At 34.5% G+C, this 19,138-nt stretch overlaps 1 protein-coding gene across 4 annotated transcripts in view; it reads right to left on the reverse strand.

The window, feature by feature from the left end:
- Positions 1 to 5,011: 5,011 nt before the first annotated feature.
- The window catches only part of G3BP2 (G3BP stress granule assembly factor 2), a 69,591-nt gene continuing 55,464 nt past the window's right edge, over positions 5,012 to 19,138 (reverse strand). For 3 of the 4 annotated variants that reach the window (XM_036927520.2, XM_036927519.2, XM_036927518.2), the window contains exons 3-12: positions 18,897 to 18,978; positions 17,938 to 18,111; positions 17,326 to 17,416; positions 16,494 to 16,596; positions 15,814 to 15,994; positions 14,764 to 14,862; positions 10,277 to 10,379; positions 8,943 to 9,071; positions 8,263 to 8,381; positions 5,012 to 7,918 (exon numbers count right to left, since the gene is read on the reverse strand). In XM_036927520.2, coding sequence (XP_036783415.1) covers positions 7,646 to 7,918; positions 8,263 to 8,381; positions 8,943 to 9,071; positions 10,277 to 10,379; positions 14,764 to 14,862; positions 15,814 to 15,994; positions 16,494 to 16,596; positions 17,326 to 17,416; positions 17,938 to 18,111; positions 18,897 to 18,978 — 1,354 coding nt within the window. In that variant the 3' untranslated portion in view covers positions 5,012 to 7,645. The remainder of the gene's footprint in view (positions 7,919 to 8,262; positions 8,382 to 8,942; positions 9,072 to 10,276; positions 10,380 to 14,763; positions 14,863 to 15,813; positions 15,995 to 16,493; positions 16,597 to 17,325; positions 17,417 to 17,937; positions 18,112 to 18,896; positions 18,979 to 19,138) is intronic. The other variant, XM_036927521.2, reaches the window with a different exon arrangement.

The following is a 19,138-nucleotide window of genomic DNA, read 5'->3' on the forward strand; positions in this document are numbered from 1 at the left end:
GGCAGATTACTAGCTACCCACAATAAGATCGTTCCTTTTTCCTGTACGATTTGGTTTTTTTTTTTTCAACACCCATTGCAGTTAAAGGTGCCATGTGACAATTCAAGCCAATGGAATATGAGATGTGGACCATTCCAAGATTTGACCCATAAAAATCTACATTCAAGATGTTTCATGTTTCTTTTCCCTTTCAGCTGACTTATCATGGAGATGACTACAACGTGATCTTGAAGCCACACAATTAAATTGGTATAGTCTTCAAAGATCTTTGTCCCTAAATGGCTGTTGGGGAGGGCCAGACCACTAGCCTCTTCACCACTACTCCTATTTTTTTACGTAAGGGGGAAAAAAACTATTGTGTTTGAGCTATTAGACATTTTGGGGCCTATTTACTATAGCAGGTAGCCCACCCTAATTAATTTAATACCATATTTAACCTCATAGCAGGATTTGACATGACCACCTATTCTTTACACGTTAAGACTCTTCAAAGTTCTCTATTACACTAATACTTGCCATATTTGGTCTCCCTAAGTTTTCACTGCATGCTCTTCCTGTACTGAGAAAGAGTATCTGAGGGTTGTCCTTAGCCTTTCACTCTCTTCCTAGATCTTATCTAATCCAACAGCTACAAAGATTTACACTGACCACTAATAGCACTGAGCTCTCCTCAGAATTCCAAAATCAAACTGCCTGACATTTTTTCTTGGATATTCAATTGGCATATGAAATTTAACATGAGAGAAGAAAACTGATGAGAATATTTTTTTACCTCTTCAAGCTTTAATTCAAAGCTTTAAAAACCAAAAATTTAAAAACTTAGTATTGAGTTACCAGTTTACAAGATATAACATGTAAAATGGCAGGCCCTCAAAAATTAGGTCTTTTCCTCAGCTCAGAGACTCAGGCTATTGGACAGGTGTTTCCCTCTCACCTCGAGTTTCTGCCTCAGCACTTAATGCTGTGCTTCCTGAGTTCCTGATTAAGGAATCCTTAATTTTAGGTCCACTAATGCCAGCGTTGTGATTTTACAATTTTCCAAAATAAAGCCGTGATACAAATGCACTGCATTCAGGTTTAAATTTCTGGTGTCTAAACATTTCTAGTTATTCGGCCCTTAGGCAGATGACACTTTTAGCTAATCCAGTATTTCAAGTCATTTCATACTAGTGTGACTCTAATATCCTTTTTGACCCTGTCTCCCTGGTTGTAAAATAGTGACCATGCTTAACTTGCCTAAGTAGTCTATCATGTAAAGCTACCAGCAGCATAATTCATAGTATGTCCTCAACTACTGCAGGAAACTCATTTTAGATAAGTGACATAAAGATAACTATTTTACTGATTACACTATTTTTAAGTGTCCGCTTTTCACCGATTTGTATCTTTATGCAAACTCTCCAGAACTTGACTTATTCTCAATTCAAGACCTCCAAAATTCAGCTGCCAAAAAATGAGCTAAATCTGTTTCCCTCCCTCAGATGTCTTAAGCACAATAGCCTCAATTTCCCTGCTTCCATTTTGTCCTCCTACCATCTAAATTCTCTTTAATGGCTTTCTATTTCAGTTGGGAAAAACATCCAAATAAATTCCTTACCCTGGCTTAGATTATCCAGTCCCTGTGTCTATCCCTCTTACCAGTATCCAACCCCTTAACCCAACTCCATCAACCCCAGCCTCTCATTACACTCCCAAGGTTTTCCTATTTTACAGGCTTTACATTGGCCAGTCCCTGTGGCTGGAGTGCTCATATGTTCCAGGTCAACTCCAGAACGTGTGGTTGGCACTAGGACTTCCCATAGTTGTTTTGTATTACCTTAATGCTTTGCATAGCATTTACAACTACTCTTCTCCATTTTAAAGTAAATAAAAACTCAAGGAGACCAATGGACTTCTTACTCATGTATTCATTCACTCAACATCAAGGACAGTGCCTGACACACACAGGTGCTCAATAAACATCTGATAAACACTGCTAAATGTCTGTCTTCATTAAGACAATGTTTAATAGTAAAAGGAAACACACACACACGTAATGTTTTTAGTGGTAAAATGTAACTTACCATTTCATATGCTGTTCTTGAAATAAAAAGGCACAAGCCAAAAGTGCACGCCCTCCTAGATAACCTAATCTGTTCAGGTCCAGTTCCCATCAAAATCCAAGTGTTTCTCTAGCACTCCTGCCTCTTCCTCCATTAAAGCCTGTTTTCCTTGTTTCCCCCTACAATTTTAATTCTCCAATTATGCAAGTAACAAACTGAATTTTTGTTACACCCCTTCCCTCACAGAGACCTGGCCATTTTGCCATTTTCTTTAGACTTGTAACACTACCATCCTAGTAAGCTCTAGTACAACTAGTACTATCACTACTCAAGTATCCCAGGTCTTGACTGAAATGGTAGCATCCACTTGCCTGATGTACTCAATTCATTACTTAACTCCTTCAATTTGTTCACTCTGTAACCAGAGGAATTTCAAAATATTTACCTGCCCCCATTCCTACTCCCCAAAACCTCCAATTTCCCATTTTGCTCTTGGGATGAACATCTATCTCCTTAAGGCCAATGAGACACTTATGGTCTGCCCTCTAGCTACCTTCTTAATCTGCATCCACTCTCTTCAGTTCTGGTCCCTTTTAACCTGAAAGCAGGGAACCTTGTTTAAGTTATTTATCAACAGTTTCTGAACAGTGCCTAGCACTTAGCTGAAGAGCAAATTTGAATAACCCAGTGGTAATCAATCATGCAGAACAGATTGACATGGTAGAATAGCATGAACAAGTTTTCTTGCAGTCTAAAAATGGATAGGAGAGAGAAAAGTGAACATATTAAGAATAGATGAGACTTCAAGCATTTCTAGGTCAGAAAAAGAGATGTTCATTTGAAAACAAGGTATGTACAAAGTCATTGAGAAAACAGTTTCAGACTTCAGAATTTGGTTTATCTAGGACTTCAGAAAGGGACATGGCAGAAAGGATTTTTAACAAAAAAAATGTTATCTGGAACACAGCCTAAGTAGCTAACAGAAATGTAATAGAATCAAAAAACAGGAACAGCTACCACTTGTTGAGAGCCCACTAATTTCACACACACACACACACACACACACACACTTCTCTCTCAATCTTCACAATCACCCACCTCCATTTACAATTGAGTTAACAGAAGCCAAGAAAAGGGTAACCATTGTATGATGGGGTGGGTTGGCATTCAGTCTGTATCCAAAGTCCTCCTCTTCACAACTATATCTAATCTACTGAATGCAGTTTCTTTAGACTTGTAACACTACCATCCTAGTAAGCTCCAGTACAAGCTAGTACTATCACTACTCAACTATCCTAGGTCTTGACTGAAATGGTAGCATCCACTTACCTGCTGAAGGTAAAGTGGTACCTGACCTGAATGTAACCACCCAGAAAGTTTGTGAGGAAGGAAGAAACTGAGGACAGAAGGGATTGGAGGAAATTAGGGAGTGTCTAGAGCAGGTACAAAAAACAAGTGCAGCTAAAGAGAGTATTATTGTCAAAAAAGCGCAAGAACTTTAAGAAGGCAGCCAGCCCTATCAAAACTCTTAGGAGATCAAGGTCAAAGAGATTGGTTAATTTGGCAATTAGAAGGGTTGAAATCTTTCCGTGAATGTTTAATTCTAAACCTGCATTTTACTATTTTGCCCAGTATTTGGTAATGCTAAGAACAGATGTTATTTTCTATTAACTCTTAATTTCCTTTAACCTTACGTTAAGCATAAACAGACTGGAAGATTTCAGTGTCAAAAACACCCAGAATTGTCACTACTTAGGTATTGTCTGACTTAATGATGTGTTATGACTTTAAACAAGTACTCTGTATATGAACTTTGAAGTTTATCACAAAGGGAAATTTCTTTTATAATAGATTGTTCATTTATCCAACAATCTTAAATAATTTAGAACTCTAGCATCAAATTGATCAAAACAGTCTACTACTTAGAAAAAGTCTTATGAACAACAGAGCAAAAAGAAAAAAATCAAGGATTATTCATCTGTACTTTTAATATTAATGTGATGAGCAAGTTGTCCTAATTTAAAAAACTATGAACATCTATCCATTAAATTTTCATTCACTTACTACAAAGACTATATTATATAGCATAATTTAAATGAAGCATGTTGTGTGACTAAATTTTCAAGTACTTTATACCATTTAATCTCCCTGGACCAGGTGTGATCTGCTCCTTCAAATTTGGTTCTGCTTTCAATACACTGTTGCATATACATTTTCATCCCTTCTAAAGAATATTTCCAGCGTCATAAAGTTAGATAAGTTATTGCATTATTAAGTTATAATTAAAATCAAGTGACTTTAACATACATTTATAAAAATCTTAAGTCTGAACTTCAATAGCAGTAGTTAAGTAATAGTTTTTCTGGCTTTTCTCTAATAAACACTTTAGAGACTGATACAAAGAATCTTCATAAACAGTGTTATACCAGGAAAAATTCACTTATACTGTCTCTTAAAGGAAAAGACAAGCTCTGAAATTACATATGCCGTTTTTTTGTTTGAAGATATATTCATACATATGACTACATGATTATTTCTCCTTTAATATTCGTTTAGAGCTTATGAATTTGTTCCTATTTCTGAACTGGATCTTGTCCACAATTTCAGAAACCTCACCTCCTCCCTCATCCTTTTTTCCTTCCCTTCTGATATGAGGTAGCAAGCAATCCTTTGGAAAACCCAGTATTTTTTTTTAAAATAAATATTTAGTAGCCTGTTTTAGATCATTCTTACCTTCCTCACTATTACTGTTTTGAAATTCTTTAACTCATTTACCAGCTACCTAACCAAACTCAGAATAAATCTTTAACATTGTGTCTTACTTAGATGTTTTACTTCTTCATACATCAAATTTCACAAACAATAAGCAGTTGGTTTTAGGACAATTATTTTCACCTAGGTTGTATGAGATGCAATTAGTAGAAAATATTTGGAACACAAACCTACAGATTAAATTAGGGACATAGATAAACACTGCAGACATCAGTAGTTTATTGTTTAGTCCAAACACATTCAAAAATGGAAACTCAAAGAATACTTTCCACCTGAAACAATTAAACTAGATTCTACTAGCATATAATGCTTAACACATTACAGCAATAAAGATGGTAATCCATTGTCTTCTATACCTACTAAAGCCAAGATGGTAAAGCCAATTTGGTTGCAATAGTGTCATAAGGATAGAATATTACCATCAAAAAAAAAAATAATCAGCAAATAACAGTAATGGTAGATGATTATTTTTACTCTGGTTCACTGAAAAGGGGACAAAATGTTAAAAGTCCACAGTACTGCAGGTGAACAATCACCATGTAAACTTCTCCATGTGATGTTTTAATGGTTTATTCATGGTATGTAAAGACTGAAGCTGAATGGCTCTTTAATTTGCTGTTACATTTAACATGTGTCATTACTTTTGGTGCCAGAAGTTTTCATGGGTGGCAGGGCAATATCATACATTGAAAATTATATGTATTTATAAAATAGGAAGGAAAAGAAATAAAAGAGTAAAGGAAAAATATGCTACAAAAGAACAAAAACACTGGCGATAAACCACTTATTTAAAAGTAGTTTGAATAAAGGCTTAAAACTCAGAATTATTGATAAGAACTTCAAGTACTATACATTAGAAAGTGTAAAAGTGTTTCAAACAGGAAAAAAATCCTTAAGCCCAACCCCACCCCTCAGATGGAAACTATGAAAAATCTGTGTCCCCCCAAATATATATGCAATAGTGCAAGACTTTTCCTCAAACATGGAAGACCTCATTCAAGGGGAAAAGAGGACAGATTTAATTTTACTTATATTGCCCCGTACATGAAAAACAAAATGCGTGCATCATTTACTAGTTTACTAAATAGCAAACAGTTTCATAATTTGGAACCAGTCTGCTATTATGTCAAGTGCATTTTTTGTTTTCACTAAGATACAATGGAGAAGTCTTCCATGCTAACAAGCAGCTTTAAGTGGCCACACTTATTTACCCCATTCCTAGCCTGAAACATCAGAAACTGGTTTTTAAGTACTGAATCCTCCAAGCATAAAATTGGATATCTTTTGCCATACTTGCGATTTACTGGAACTTGCTATAAAGACAGACAATAATCCAGCAGCTACAAACTTTGCTCACAGAATTGTTTAAAGATTCATGTAAAAATAAAAGATGTCATCCCAGACTTAAATTCAGAGCCACTCGGGTGCTGACATCTGTTTAAGAATTGTGCAAAATGACAGTTCCCTGTCCCCCAAATAGAAAATGCAAACACTTAAGAGCTGTTCTTTTCTCTGAAAATTGCAGTATCCTCACTTCAGGTTTACTTGCCATTTACGAAATCTGACTGCTTTTAAAATGTCCCTAAAAATGTATGTGGAGTTGATTTACTTTTCCAACCACCTCTCAAATGATAGGCTTCAACGTTCACATTCATGCTAAGAGAAAAGTCAACAAGAGGCTTACTCAAATAACTGACTTCCTCCTTCCTTTCCCTCCCAAACACACAAGACTCCCTCCCACGAGAACACAAAGTTGTTAACTGAAGAACAAGGTCAATAATATGCTAGTCAATTTTACTGATCTTAAAGATACTGCAATTTTTATACACTTCAATTTCTCAACATTTTGCAGCTGTTTGGCTTTGCAGCACAGCAATTCATACACTATACTGTACAAAATTACCAGCAGGACTGGAATGATGTATTAATAGAAGGCACCATCATGCTTATTACATTACCAGAGAACAAAAATACAGTAAAGACAATTTTCACTGTACACAGCTTAAAGAAAGGAAAAAGGGGAGGAGTGTGTTGAGCAGCCAGCCATCCCTGTACTGAAGAGGGGCAGGTAGAAAAATCTTAAGATATGCAGCTACTAAATTGGTCTAATATTGAAGACCATAGCATTTGAAGTTCTGATTTTTGCTTTTTTAGTTCATAACTAAATGATTTCCTTCTGGAATATACTTGTAGTCTTGGTAAGGTTTATGTGTACACACGCTGGTCACAACAAGCAGATAAAATGCCCTCATCATTTCATATACTATTCTTTCTGGAAAAAAAGAAGAGATTTTTTCCCCCTCTGTTGCCTCGTTGCAGATGTCAAAGTTAATGAGTTCAGAGTACCCACTAGCGCATTTTGATGAGTGCATAACAACTTTCTGTTAGTTTGTATTTTTGGGGGCAGCCAAGAAAAAAGGCAAGACTCTCCAATTGCACAAACTGAACTATTTGTGTTTCCAACATGAACAGGCAGAAATAGTTAACACTTAAACAAAATGTGCAGCAGAGGATTTTTTTGTTTTGACTCAAAGGACCTGAATTCATTTGGACATGTCCTTTTAAGTTCATTTTGTCGTAGACAGTTTAAGATACGGTTGTTTCTTAGTCCTTAATTCTCCAAGTCTAGATTTATAAATTAACAATGTAAATCCTGTTGTGGAATTGGGGAAATAAAGTCCACTTCAATTTTAACTGATAACCAAAAGATGCTTTTCACATCAAAGAAATGATCAAAAGGCTGTGTCACATTCCAAAGCCAAAAAAAATTAACAAGAATGCAAACACGATGAATAATGTACCACTGCCAAGACTTTGTTAACAGTGGAGCTTCAGCGACGCTGTCCTGTGAAGCGGCCTTCCATTTGCCCGGTTCCTCTTCCAGAACCAAGTTTCTGTGCCATGCCACCTCTTGGAGGAGGTCCTCTTCCATCCCGGTCACGCATCATTCCACCACCCACTATTCCACGTGGACCACCAGGACCTCGATCATTGCGCCTAATATCCCTGCGATCATCACCACCACCTCTGGTTTCTCGCTCTCTTGCGGCTCTTGTTTTTTTCTCTTCCACATTTAGGCGTACTTCCCCTCGAAACATGATTGGCTTTAAAAGAAGAGAAAAAGATTTACATGGGCAGGTTAGAGAACAATGGTAATATATTACTTTATATACATAAGAAAATCCTAAGAAAAACACTTTCATGAAATTCTTGATATTCAACCTATTTTAACCTTCTCCACCTGAGCAAATGAGGAAATTTAAAATGATTCATACCTCAGACTTTAAATTATTAACAAATCTTTACTCTTTGCATAAATACCATTTCACAGTAAACTATTTTCAGCTTTACCATTAAAAAAGACTTCCTATAGTTTCAAAAAGCATCGATGTATATCATATGCAACAGGACTAATAAAGTCTTGAATTTCCCCCTTTAAGTCACTTACTTTTGCAATTAAGATTCTCTGAACTGGTTCAGAGTCATCGAAAACCACAAAACCAAAATTTGGAAGCTTTCCGCCAACACCCTTGGTATTGATGCGAAGTTCCACAACGTTTCCAAAACCTGTGAAAATACACATTATGCCAACGGGTAAAATATTTTAATGGAATACCCTGTGGCTTTAATTGTTCAGGATGAATAACAAACTGCCTCTATCATTTCCAAGTAAAAATTGCTAGCTGCCGCCAGACTTGGTAACAACTAAGGTTCATTTGCTCATTTAGATCTTGTTCGCCTAAGATGCCAACACTAACTAGTCTGACTGCTTGTTTTTTGTTAGCTTTCTGCATCTTTATTAGTCCTTCATTAAAAGGGAAAGTTACCTGCATAGTTTTAGAAAGACAGTGATATTTTCTATTTCTGATTTCTATTTACCAAACGAATCCCATCTCCAAATTAAAGACCGACTCATCCAAGTCATTCTTCTAAACCTTTATAAAACCAGGCCAGTCAATACTACCGTCACTGGGAAACATCTGATGCAGCCTTCTACTCCCTTCTGATCAATTAAAGTGATTGGTACCTAGAGATACAGAGATAAATGCTAAAAAAAAAATTCTACACTACGAAAATAAGCTCTATTCTTGTCCATAATTTTACAATAAAGCAAAATAAACCACTTACTCATGAAGAACTCCTTCAGCTCATTTTCATCAATATCATGTGGCAAGTTACCAACAAAAAGTTGGTGACTGTCTGGATAACGAATTATTCTACGGTTGTCAGATTCATTCTGTTCAAGATCTCCTCTGCCTGAGAAAAGGAAAGAGCAGATAGTAAAGATTGCAATGTCATATAAAGACTAGTTTAAAGCAATGAATGTAAAAATCACTTAGTATTGATATTCCTATTTTAGTTTAATAAGATAGTGAGCTCCCTGAACAAAGGTCAAAGTGCCTATATTATTAGTAGGTTAGTTAGAAAACAACATGACACTAAAGTATAAAGCGAGGATATAGACTAGATTGCTGAAGTCCCTTTCTCAAGGTCTACTGGTGTGATTATAAGAAAGTCAAATATTACAAGTATTCCTACTAAACCAAACTCTTGCCATTACCCAGGAACCAGAGATTTCAGATAGTGAGGTGTATTTGTACTAAATATTTGTTAAGCATTTTGGAATTCACAAATTAATCTTTGTATGGAATTACAGCCAAATAGTTAAATTTAATAGTAATCTTGTTTATACAACCTTATATACATATTAAGATGCATAGATCATCTTATTAAATCCTCCCAATAAACATGAAAACCACAATGAGGCATAAAATAAAAGCACAACACAAGAAAAATTTGTTTAAAATCTGAATGGTGGAAGAGACACTCATAATTTAAGGCTCTCACCCAAAACCATAAACCCAATCAGTGGCAAAGCTAGGACAAACCCCAGCTCCCATGACTTCTAGGTCACCAAAACATCACTCATTTTAACTTTTGTGGAAAAAATTACATATCCTACATATTTTAAATTTGATGTATTCTATCTCCCATCTCCTCCCCAAAGCAAACTAAACATATTTATAGAATTCAGATAGAGGTGCTACATATATGAGCTAACATTGGAAACAAGTCAAAAATCATGGCAACTTACTTAATACCTAAGACAATCAAAATAAGAAGAATCAGGGTGTGCTTATTGTTTATCTGTGAAGAGATAAGAGTGCTAAGTAAGAGAATAGGTTATTGACAGCTCGGCTTTGAATTCTTAGAACCAGTGACAATAACCAATTTAAATTTGTCTCAAAATTCTTTTACCTTTCCCAACTACATGATTCTATGGCACATCAACTAATGCTCCCCTAAAAGTTAGTTGTTTTGCCCCAGATTAAATTTTCCCAGTTTACTTAAACTTTAAAGCAATTTGGTACTGAATAGATTTGTGCATTAAACACATTATAATTCTTTTTTCCCAACTTTTCAAGTGCTAAATGCTAAAGGCTAGACAGCAGGAAACTCACCTGGTCTTGGTCCTCTAGGAGGGAATCCAGGTCGTTCTCTAGGTCGTTGTTCACGGACGCGAGGCGGCTGAGACTGAACTTCTGGCTTAGCTTCAACTCTCGGCTACAATGCAAGGGGAAAAACACATTATAAAGAAACATTCCACAAGAGAAAAACCAACTAATGCAACAAGTCACTAGCAGGCATAATGATAATTTTAAGTTTGGAATGTTTTAACATACTGTCCTAGATATGTGAAAAATAATTTTATATAAAAACATTCTGTACCAATGTAGGACTGTAGGGTAGGTTTTGTTTTCCCACTAAAGGCTATATGTAACTCACAAAAAGTTGTTTTTTATAACCACAATTTTTTCCCAGTAAATTTACATTCACATTGATACAGCAAAAAAGGTAATGCTACAAAAATAAAAAAATGCAAGATGAATCACTCCATGTAAATACACAAAGTAAAAAAAGCCATCTTTAGACAAGAATATATGACGTGCTTTCTAATTATTTAGTTTGCTTCTCTCTGAATATAAGTGATCACAAGTATCTTCTAAATCCTACCCCATAAATAAATCTTAAATATCAAATATTTCGACAATTCTAAATGTACAATTTAGCTTACTCTAGCACTGAGAAATACTACCTGTAACTTAAAATGCACATTAAAAAAAAAAAAAAGATAGGAATATGTATACAGGATCTCAAATAGTTAAAAAGTCCTTTAGCTCCCTGTTGTTCTTCTTTATGGGAAAGGTCTGCATTTAAGGACTGACCCCAACAGTTTTCATTAACTGATTCTTGTGGGGTGGCAGGGGGAATAATAGGACATTTAAGATGCCTTCCACAAGTTTCTGCTAACTGCTAAATTAAACACAGAATAAAAATAATGATTTTTAAAACATATAAAATAACATCTGCATCTGCTATTACCTTTTCCTTAATAAATGGCATTTTCAGCATTCCCAACCTCTTCAAGGCTGTCTGTCTACTGCCCAAATATTTATGGTCCAAGGAAAGATAAAATATATGCACCTTCAAAGGATGCTGAAACACTCAACAGGATACGAAGAATAGGCCCTTAAATGGGAAAGCTAGTCAATTCACCTGTTTTTACGGCTCATCATTTCTGAGGACCTCAGCTCAGTAGCTCAAACTCTTCAATCATTTATATAACTCGGATATTATAACTTGCAAAGACCAATTATCATACAGTATGCTTCTTTCAAAAATGACAATTAATTGTAAAAAATGTCACCCACTGTTAACTAAAAGGTGCATTAACTTCTATACTAAGTTTTTAGCAGATTTGTCTCTCTTTCCCAGTTATTTTCTTCCATTTAGAGTTCCATTTCCCTCAAGACAAGACAAGGTTGCTTCCCATGTTTTAGAATTTTGCTGATTAAAAATCTTAAACATACATCTCCACAGTTTTTTCAATTATGTCTTTATTCCTCTGAAGACCATATCTTAATTCATTTCTACATCACCCATTAGAATCAAGCACAGAGCCTTTAAACACAACGATGAGTTAAGTATTGGTTCATTTAAAAGTAAGTAACATTATTTAGTTCTCTAACATGTAAGAGAATGTTCTATGCCTGACAAAGAAACCTAAGTTATAGCCCTGAGACCAGTGCTATCTATTATTTGGAGTTCAACACTATATGATAATTTACCCCACAATGTGATGTGTGAAGAAGGCAGTTATTTAGAAATTTCAACTTACTTCAGAATGAATGTGAAACAGAATTAAAGAATAGATGTACTCTAACAAAATTTAATGAAGCTACTGTGTTTAGGAAATTAATGCAAATCTCTTAATTTAAAAACCTCAGAAAAAACTCGTATTCATTCAATCCAAACATCATCAAAGAACTTGAGGTGCCCTGGCTGACTGACTCAAATTCTCTTCAAATTACTGAAGCAAAAATAACTGCAAGCAGCAAAACAGAAAAGTTCCTGATTATCATTTAAGGACTTAAAATTAAAAGCAAATTAAAAATATTTCCAACATCTTACAAATAATTTACGAATACACTGATATAGGAATCTTTTTGAAGGTATTTGATGATGACAATGCAAGAAAGAGAACAAAAATCTCACACTATTCCTTTCAATAACTGATATATATATATCTACTAAACCAGCTGTACACTCGTAATTCTTCAGGACTCCATTTCATGATTAAAACTATTTATTCCAACAATATAAAATGGCTAACATACCATTTACTACTTTAGGGCCTTAAAATCAATTCCATGCAACCAGAAGGTATGTTCACATGACAAAACCCGCAAATGAAGGCCAAACAGAATATAAAAGAAAAATGGAACCACATCAAATCAAGTCAGTTAACAGCAGGTAAAACCACAACTAACAAACATAAGCTATTTAGGTGAACTGACCGATTTCCAAACTTTTCACCAAGAAAATAACTTACCTAATTCTAAATTAATGTTTACCAGTACCCTAAAATTAGATTTAATTCTCCTTATTAATAACCTGTGTTAAAAGTGTTAAAGAAATGGATAATACACCAAAGTAACAAAATAAAACTGATTTATTAAATCAAGTAGGGAAAAAAAAACATAAATCCATTCTAGATATAGCCTAAAGAGGTCAGGAAGTTCTTTTAAAAGCTTAAATTATAAACACAGAAGTTTTGTTTTAGTAAGATGCTGAGTTGGGAAATAGCTTCCTACAATTACAACAAAAATAACCTCGTAACTTAAAAAAAATTTTTTTTCCTGGGCAAGAGGCTAGAATCTAATATAATATAATTTAGACATGCATTAAACATAGTATTCTTCGATGTAAACAGAGATACATTACTCTCCAGAGGGCTAAAGAAACCTATAGATTTGCATGAATCACATATGGACTCTGATGTCCAACTGCATGAATTCAAAGCCCAGACCTATTATTTATATAACTGTCTGACTTATGGGAAGGACTCTAGGCCTCAATTTACTTATCTGTGAAATAAGAATAATAATACTGACCACCCTCACAAGGCGGTTGGTGACGATTAAATGAGAATGAACATGAAGTACTTTGCAGGACACTTGGAATGTACTTAAGTCAGAATAAGCATTAGCTATTTTACTTTTAACTAGCAATAAGTTTAAAATAAATGTAGCCAACTTCTGAAATGAAATCAAGTAGTTAGTTGACCCTCAAACAATGCAGGCTTGAATTTCACAAGTCCACTTACATATGAATTTTTTTCAATAAATATACTGGGAAATTTTTGAGATTTGTGACAATTTGAAAAAAACAATTTCTTTAGCTAACTTTAAGAATGCAGTATATAATATATGTAACATACAAAACATGTTAAGCAACTGTTTTTGTTATAGGTAAGGCTATTGGTCAACCATAGGCTACTATTAACTTTTTAGGGAGTCCAGTTTTATGTGGATATTTGACTGTACAGGGGGGTTGGAACCTCTAAAACCCTGAAGCATTCAAGAGAAAATCCAGAAGTCACTTATTGGGTCTTCAGATGGGTTGAAAAGCAAAATCAATATTTAGGCAAATTAATTTTCTTAAGATTGTATTCTGGTTTTTGATTTGCGGTATTACTCAGCATTTTCTGAGTAAGTAACTAAAAAACAAAACAAAAACAAAAACAAAAACAGGAATCATGTGTACCTACACCAGAAAGACCTAATACTTACTGGCTACATTTGAAACCTCAAAATTTCACTGGTTAGAGCATATAGTAAGAGGTTGTATATAATTTCATGTGCACTAACCATTTTAAATGTAAATATTCTAGTGGAATGATGTTTGACTCAAAATGCAGGGGAAAGAAGTAGACATCCTTTAATTGTGCCTATAAACTTAATTAGAATTAGGTTAAATTCTAACCTATACTTAATAAATAGAGCAGGTAGCCAGTATCTTTATTTTCAGTGTTTTTGAAAGCTCTTAAATGGGTAAGATGACAAACAGACAAAAGCAGAATCCTGGAATAATCGGTTACGGCGAACACTACAGTCATAAGTTGGTACAGGTTTCAATTAAACTGTGTGAACAACTTACAGACTGAGAGCTTAGGCAGTGTATTTTTTTTTATTTCCTATTTTTTTAAAAAACAGTGATTCTTTATAATGCTGCACTACTTTGTGTTGTTCCAAATTTCTTCCCTAAAATATTTTTGCTAAATAAAAATTTAAACTTTTTAAAAAGGAATATTTTTTTTGTTATTTTAAGAAGTCTTTTAAATGACATGTATATATATAGATACATATCTTATCTATATATATTGGTAAAACCAACTTAATCTGCATTTCACACACCCAAACCCCAAATACCACCTATGTAGATGATGAATGGAGATTTGGCATTTAAAGTGGGTGCACTGACATTCAATACAATTTTTTTGTATATTTAATCCAGTTTGATTGACTCATTTTTAAAAATTATATAAAAAAATAAGCAATTGGCAATGTAACAAGGATACAATCCAATGTGTTCACAGATTGGTTACCTGTGAGACTGGTGCTTTAACATGGGGTGGAATTCCAGAGGAAGAAACAGTACCACTAGGAGGCAGGTTTTTACTGGTCACTGAAGCCCAGGAGAAAGCCTGCAGGAAATGCAACAAACCTAGACTACTAATCATGGAAAACCACCAACATTCCTATAGGGAAACTTCCAAATATATATTTTCTTTTCATTTCTAAACTACTGCTCTATATTGGATGACTCCTAAAAGAAAGGCACACACACACATGCCAGTCTATGTGCCAGCTTTCAAAATCTCATTATACAAAATCATTTGATTGTCTGATGACTAAATAAATCCACAAGCAAGTTCCTATATGCTCTACATAGATAAGCAAATAGCAAACAAAACCACTAACTACACATGCTAGAAAATAAGAACCTAAGGAACCAATTTCCCTTTTTGGGAGAAGATAGGGTGTGTGGTGATGTTAAGGGGAAGGACAGGAAAGAAGAGAGTACTAGCTGGAAACTGACATTCACAAAATCGAACAAAGAATCTCCTCTCACTACCCAAATATATTTTAACCTTCTACTTTACAGAAAGATAAAAGAAGTTTTAGGTAGGCTTAAATGATACACTATTGGTGTCACTCATTTTTCCAAGATAATTTAATTGTTTTAATAAGGAAACTACTCCCATTTAAACCAGGTATCTCCTCTTAATAACAGACTAGTTTAAAATTGGGCAATTGCATGACTCCTGCTGTATACATGTGTAAAGGACTTAATACAGAATGGAAGAGCGACTCAGCTTTATACAGAGACTCAAATTATTTCTAGTGACATACTAAACACTGCATACAGACAAGGAATTATCTTAAGCTTCACTCTTAGGGGTATCTTTTAGGGGGAAAAATACAAGGAATTGCCTCAGGGTCACCAAAAAACCCCACAACTTCTTTCATATACATAAAAAAGCATAGTTTACTACATTAACCAATTTACTATAGTAAACAAAGGTCATGCTTCATTAATAGCACCAAATATGAAAGTGCAATGTTACAGGTCTAAAGAATTCCTTTGATCTAACCTTAGGTGGTTCTTGTGGCAGAGACACAGGTTCAGCAGGAGGAGGAGAAGCAGACTTCTCCTCTAACTCTTCTAAGTTCTTCTCCTCCACTTGTGGTTTCAGCTCTTCGGTTTTTGTTTCAGATTCTGGTTCGGGTTCAGGTTCATGAGAGGATTCTTCTAAAGGCTCCTCTATGCCATTACTACAATAAAATATTTTGTTCTTCAGTATAAGCAAAATGATCAGTTCAAATCTACAATTCAGTATTTCTCTAATTTAATAATGGTCATAACTAGTAATAAGCTGTTTTGAAGCAAAGTCCAGTAATAACTAGATGATGGCAGAAGGGAATAATTAATGCTCCTAAATTGCATTCCTTTAACCCTGCTATATTAAAATTGTATTGTTAAATTAACATTTTTAAATAACTCTGTTATTTATATTTAAAAAATGCTTACTCCCTGTGCTGTCCCCAACACTGCATGGGTCAGTAACTGATTACTGTTTTGGGTCAAACCATGTTCTATTTTTGAATTAAAGAATTCTGCCCACATTACTTGCACATACAAACTAAGTACTCAGATACTCCTGACTGGTAGCTTTATCAAAAATTTACTTCCAACAATAATTCTACGAACAAACACCATCTTGCAACTACACTGTAGTTTAGGCCAAATTTGGTCTTGCACAGTAATTCTTACGTCACAGGGTGAGCTTCATAGTAACCACTGTCGGCATTTTCTTGCACAGGTTCTGGAGATGGTTGCCTTTCTTCTTGTTCCTCTTCTACTTCATCTTCTGATTCTGACAATACATAATAACACACCTCTTCTTAAGGGGTTTAACAACGATTGGATATTTTTTTAATGTTTAAGAAAGTGATACGACAGTGAAAAAAACATTGGCATTATTTCTTACAAAGGCATTCAATATTCCCTGTTCTAAAAAACTAAAGAGCAAGCAAGATGAAGTTTAGTATTTATTCTATTAAAAAAAAAAAAAAAAACTCAACTGGTAAGAAAAGGAATGGGTAGGAAATGTTATCAGTGCCATAACTCAGCTTCACTTATCACATCTATTCGATAGAGCAATAATGACAAAGGAAATAAAATGATATATAATCAACGTAAGATCAATTAAGTAATTACCATATAGCCAAAAATTGAGAACCAACAGAGATACATTAAGTGGAAAAATGCAAGCTCTGAGCCAGCATAATTCCATTTTTATAAAAATAAGTAGTTAAATATAGGATCCAACAAAATTTTCTAAGTACCAAACTTTTGGTTATCTATAGAAGAAGAGATTGATAAGAATTTTTTCCCCTATAGCTGACTTCTATTATATTTCCTGTAATGAACATCTTTTTCTTTTGTAACAAAAGACAAACTAACAAAAGGAGAAAAGGTTTTCCTCAGTTACAAAGATGAAAAATTTCTTACATCCCATACTTTTCATGTCATTAAAGACATGAACAAAATATTTAACAAACAAAATATTTAACAAACCCTTCTATCTTGAAAGTAGCCTCACCTTCATCAAGTTCTGGTTCAGAATCACCAAATACTTCATCTTCATAACGAAACATATCATTGTGAACATAAAACTTATTTGGAACAGACCCCTACAGGAGAACAACATCCAAACATTCCATAATTGTGGCATTATATAAAAAGAACAAATTATATGGCATACACAATCTCTATTTTAATATTACGAAAATAATGTAGACGCAATATAATTTTCCAAAGCTGAACATGATACAATACTAATATAAAGCAAATACCACAGATCATTCGAAGAATATTGGAACTCAAGAATGGGCTACTCAGTATAAGGGAACCAGGATGAATTAACACATGGAATGTTTCCATTCTGTTTAATATGTAACCTACTAAATAATATACTTTTGGTATTATTTCTATAATCTTAATAATCTATTTACACATACGTACCAGTACCTGACTTTTACTTCTAAATAGTTAAGTGCACGGACACACACAGAACTCAAATTATATGAACAGTTCTCAAAAATAGCTACATGCATATCTAAACCTCTAAGAAGAAACTTGTTGGACACTTCAAGCAAGTAGTAATAATCAAATAAAATCATATAAATGAAAAATAAGTGAAATGAAAACTTACTTCAGGAGCCAGAACAAAGGTTTGCATAAACTTCCTCTCTGGCTGTCCACTATTAGACAGCAAACCCATGACCTGGACAACTACTCCATCACTCAAGGTTGCATGAGCATCCACATGACGAATTTTAGTATGACATTCACTGAAGTTCAGAGACAATACTTTGTGGTGTATATCCTTTATACAAAGGAAAAGAGCACAGGAGGAAATATACTCTTATGATACTGCATTCCTATACAATACTACAGACCACTGATTTCCTCACAAGCTCAGAATATTAACTACTTAGTTTTTCTGCCTCATTTGAATCCATTCCACCATGCTATGTATCACCGCCAGACTGATGTTCCTAAACACACCATTTTCAACATGTCACCTCTCTATAAAAAAAATCAATGACCATCTCATATTATGTTTATGCAACAATATGGGCTCTATACAAGAGTTCTCCCATTCTTCTGTATTAAGTATTCAGTCACTCACACAAACTGTTTCAGCTACTCCTTGACCTCACAGATAATTTTACCTCACTGTATGTTTGCTGATGCCCTTTCTTCTACTTAAATTTCCTCGTTTGCTAAAGCCAAATCCTGTAACTCAGAGTCTAGCTGAAGTCCCACATCCTCTACAAAGTCATAAGGATCATACACTACTGTGCATTCCTGTAACATAAGGTTCAGCCCACATTTGTATAAATAGGTTATCTCAACTCTTTCACGTATAAAATGTACCTAGGATATAAACCAGCTCATCTTTCCCTTTGCATCCATTACAACAGACTGGATTTCATACAAAATGGATGTTTGTAAGAACGCAAAGCACATTCGACAATTAAAACATAAATTACAGTTATAACTAGTGATCACATTCAAGAAGAAATCCATGGGCACAAGAAGATTATTTTACAAATCTCTTAATGTAAAACAAAATGCCACCAAAATGCATATGAAACTGATACTTACATTTTGGCCATAAACAGCCTCCTGAGGCTTTCCACTAGCATCTACTCCACCATGAACGTAGGAAGAATTTCTGCCATAAAACCTGCAAAACCACTGATAATGATTAAAATGCAATTACCAAGAGAAGTCTAAGAGTCAAGACAAATTCTGGTATCACACAGACCTAGTTTCTAGGTCCACCTCTACTACCAACTTATTAGTTGGGTAATCCAGAGCAAGTTTACTTATGGTCTTTAAGTTGC

The sequence above is a fragment of the Manis pentadactyla genome, chromosome 5, assembly GCF_030020395.1.
Source record: "Manis pentadactyla isolate mManPen7 chromosome 5, mManPen7.hap1, whole genome shotgun sequence".
Classification (NCBI taxonomy): Eukaryota; Metazoa; Chordata; class Mammalia; order Pholidota; family Manidae; genus Manis; species Manis pentadactyla.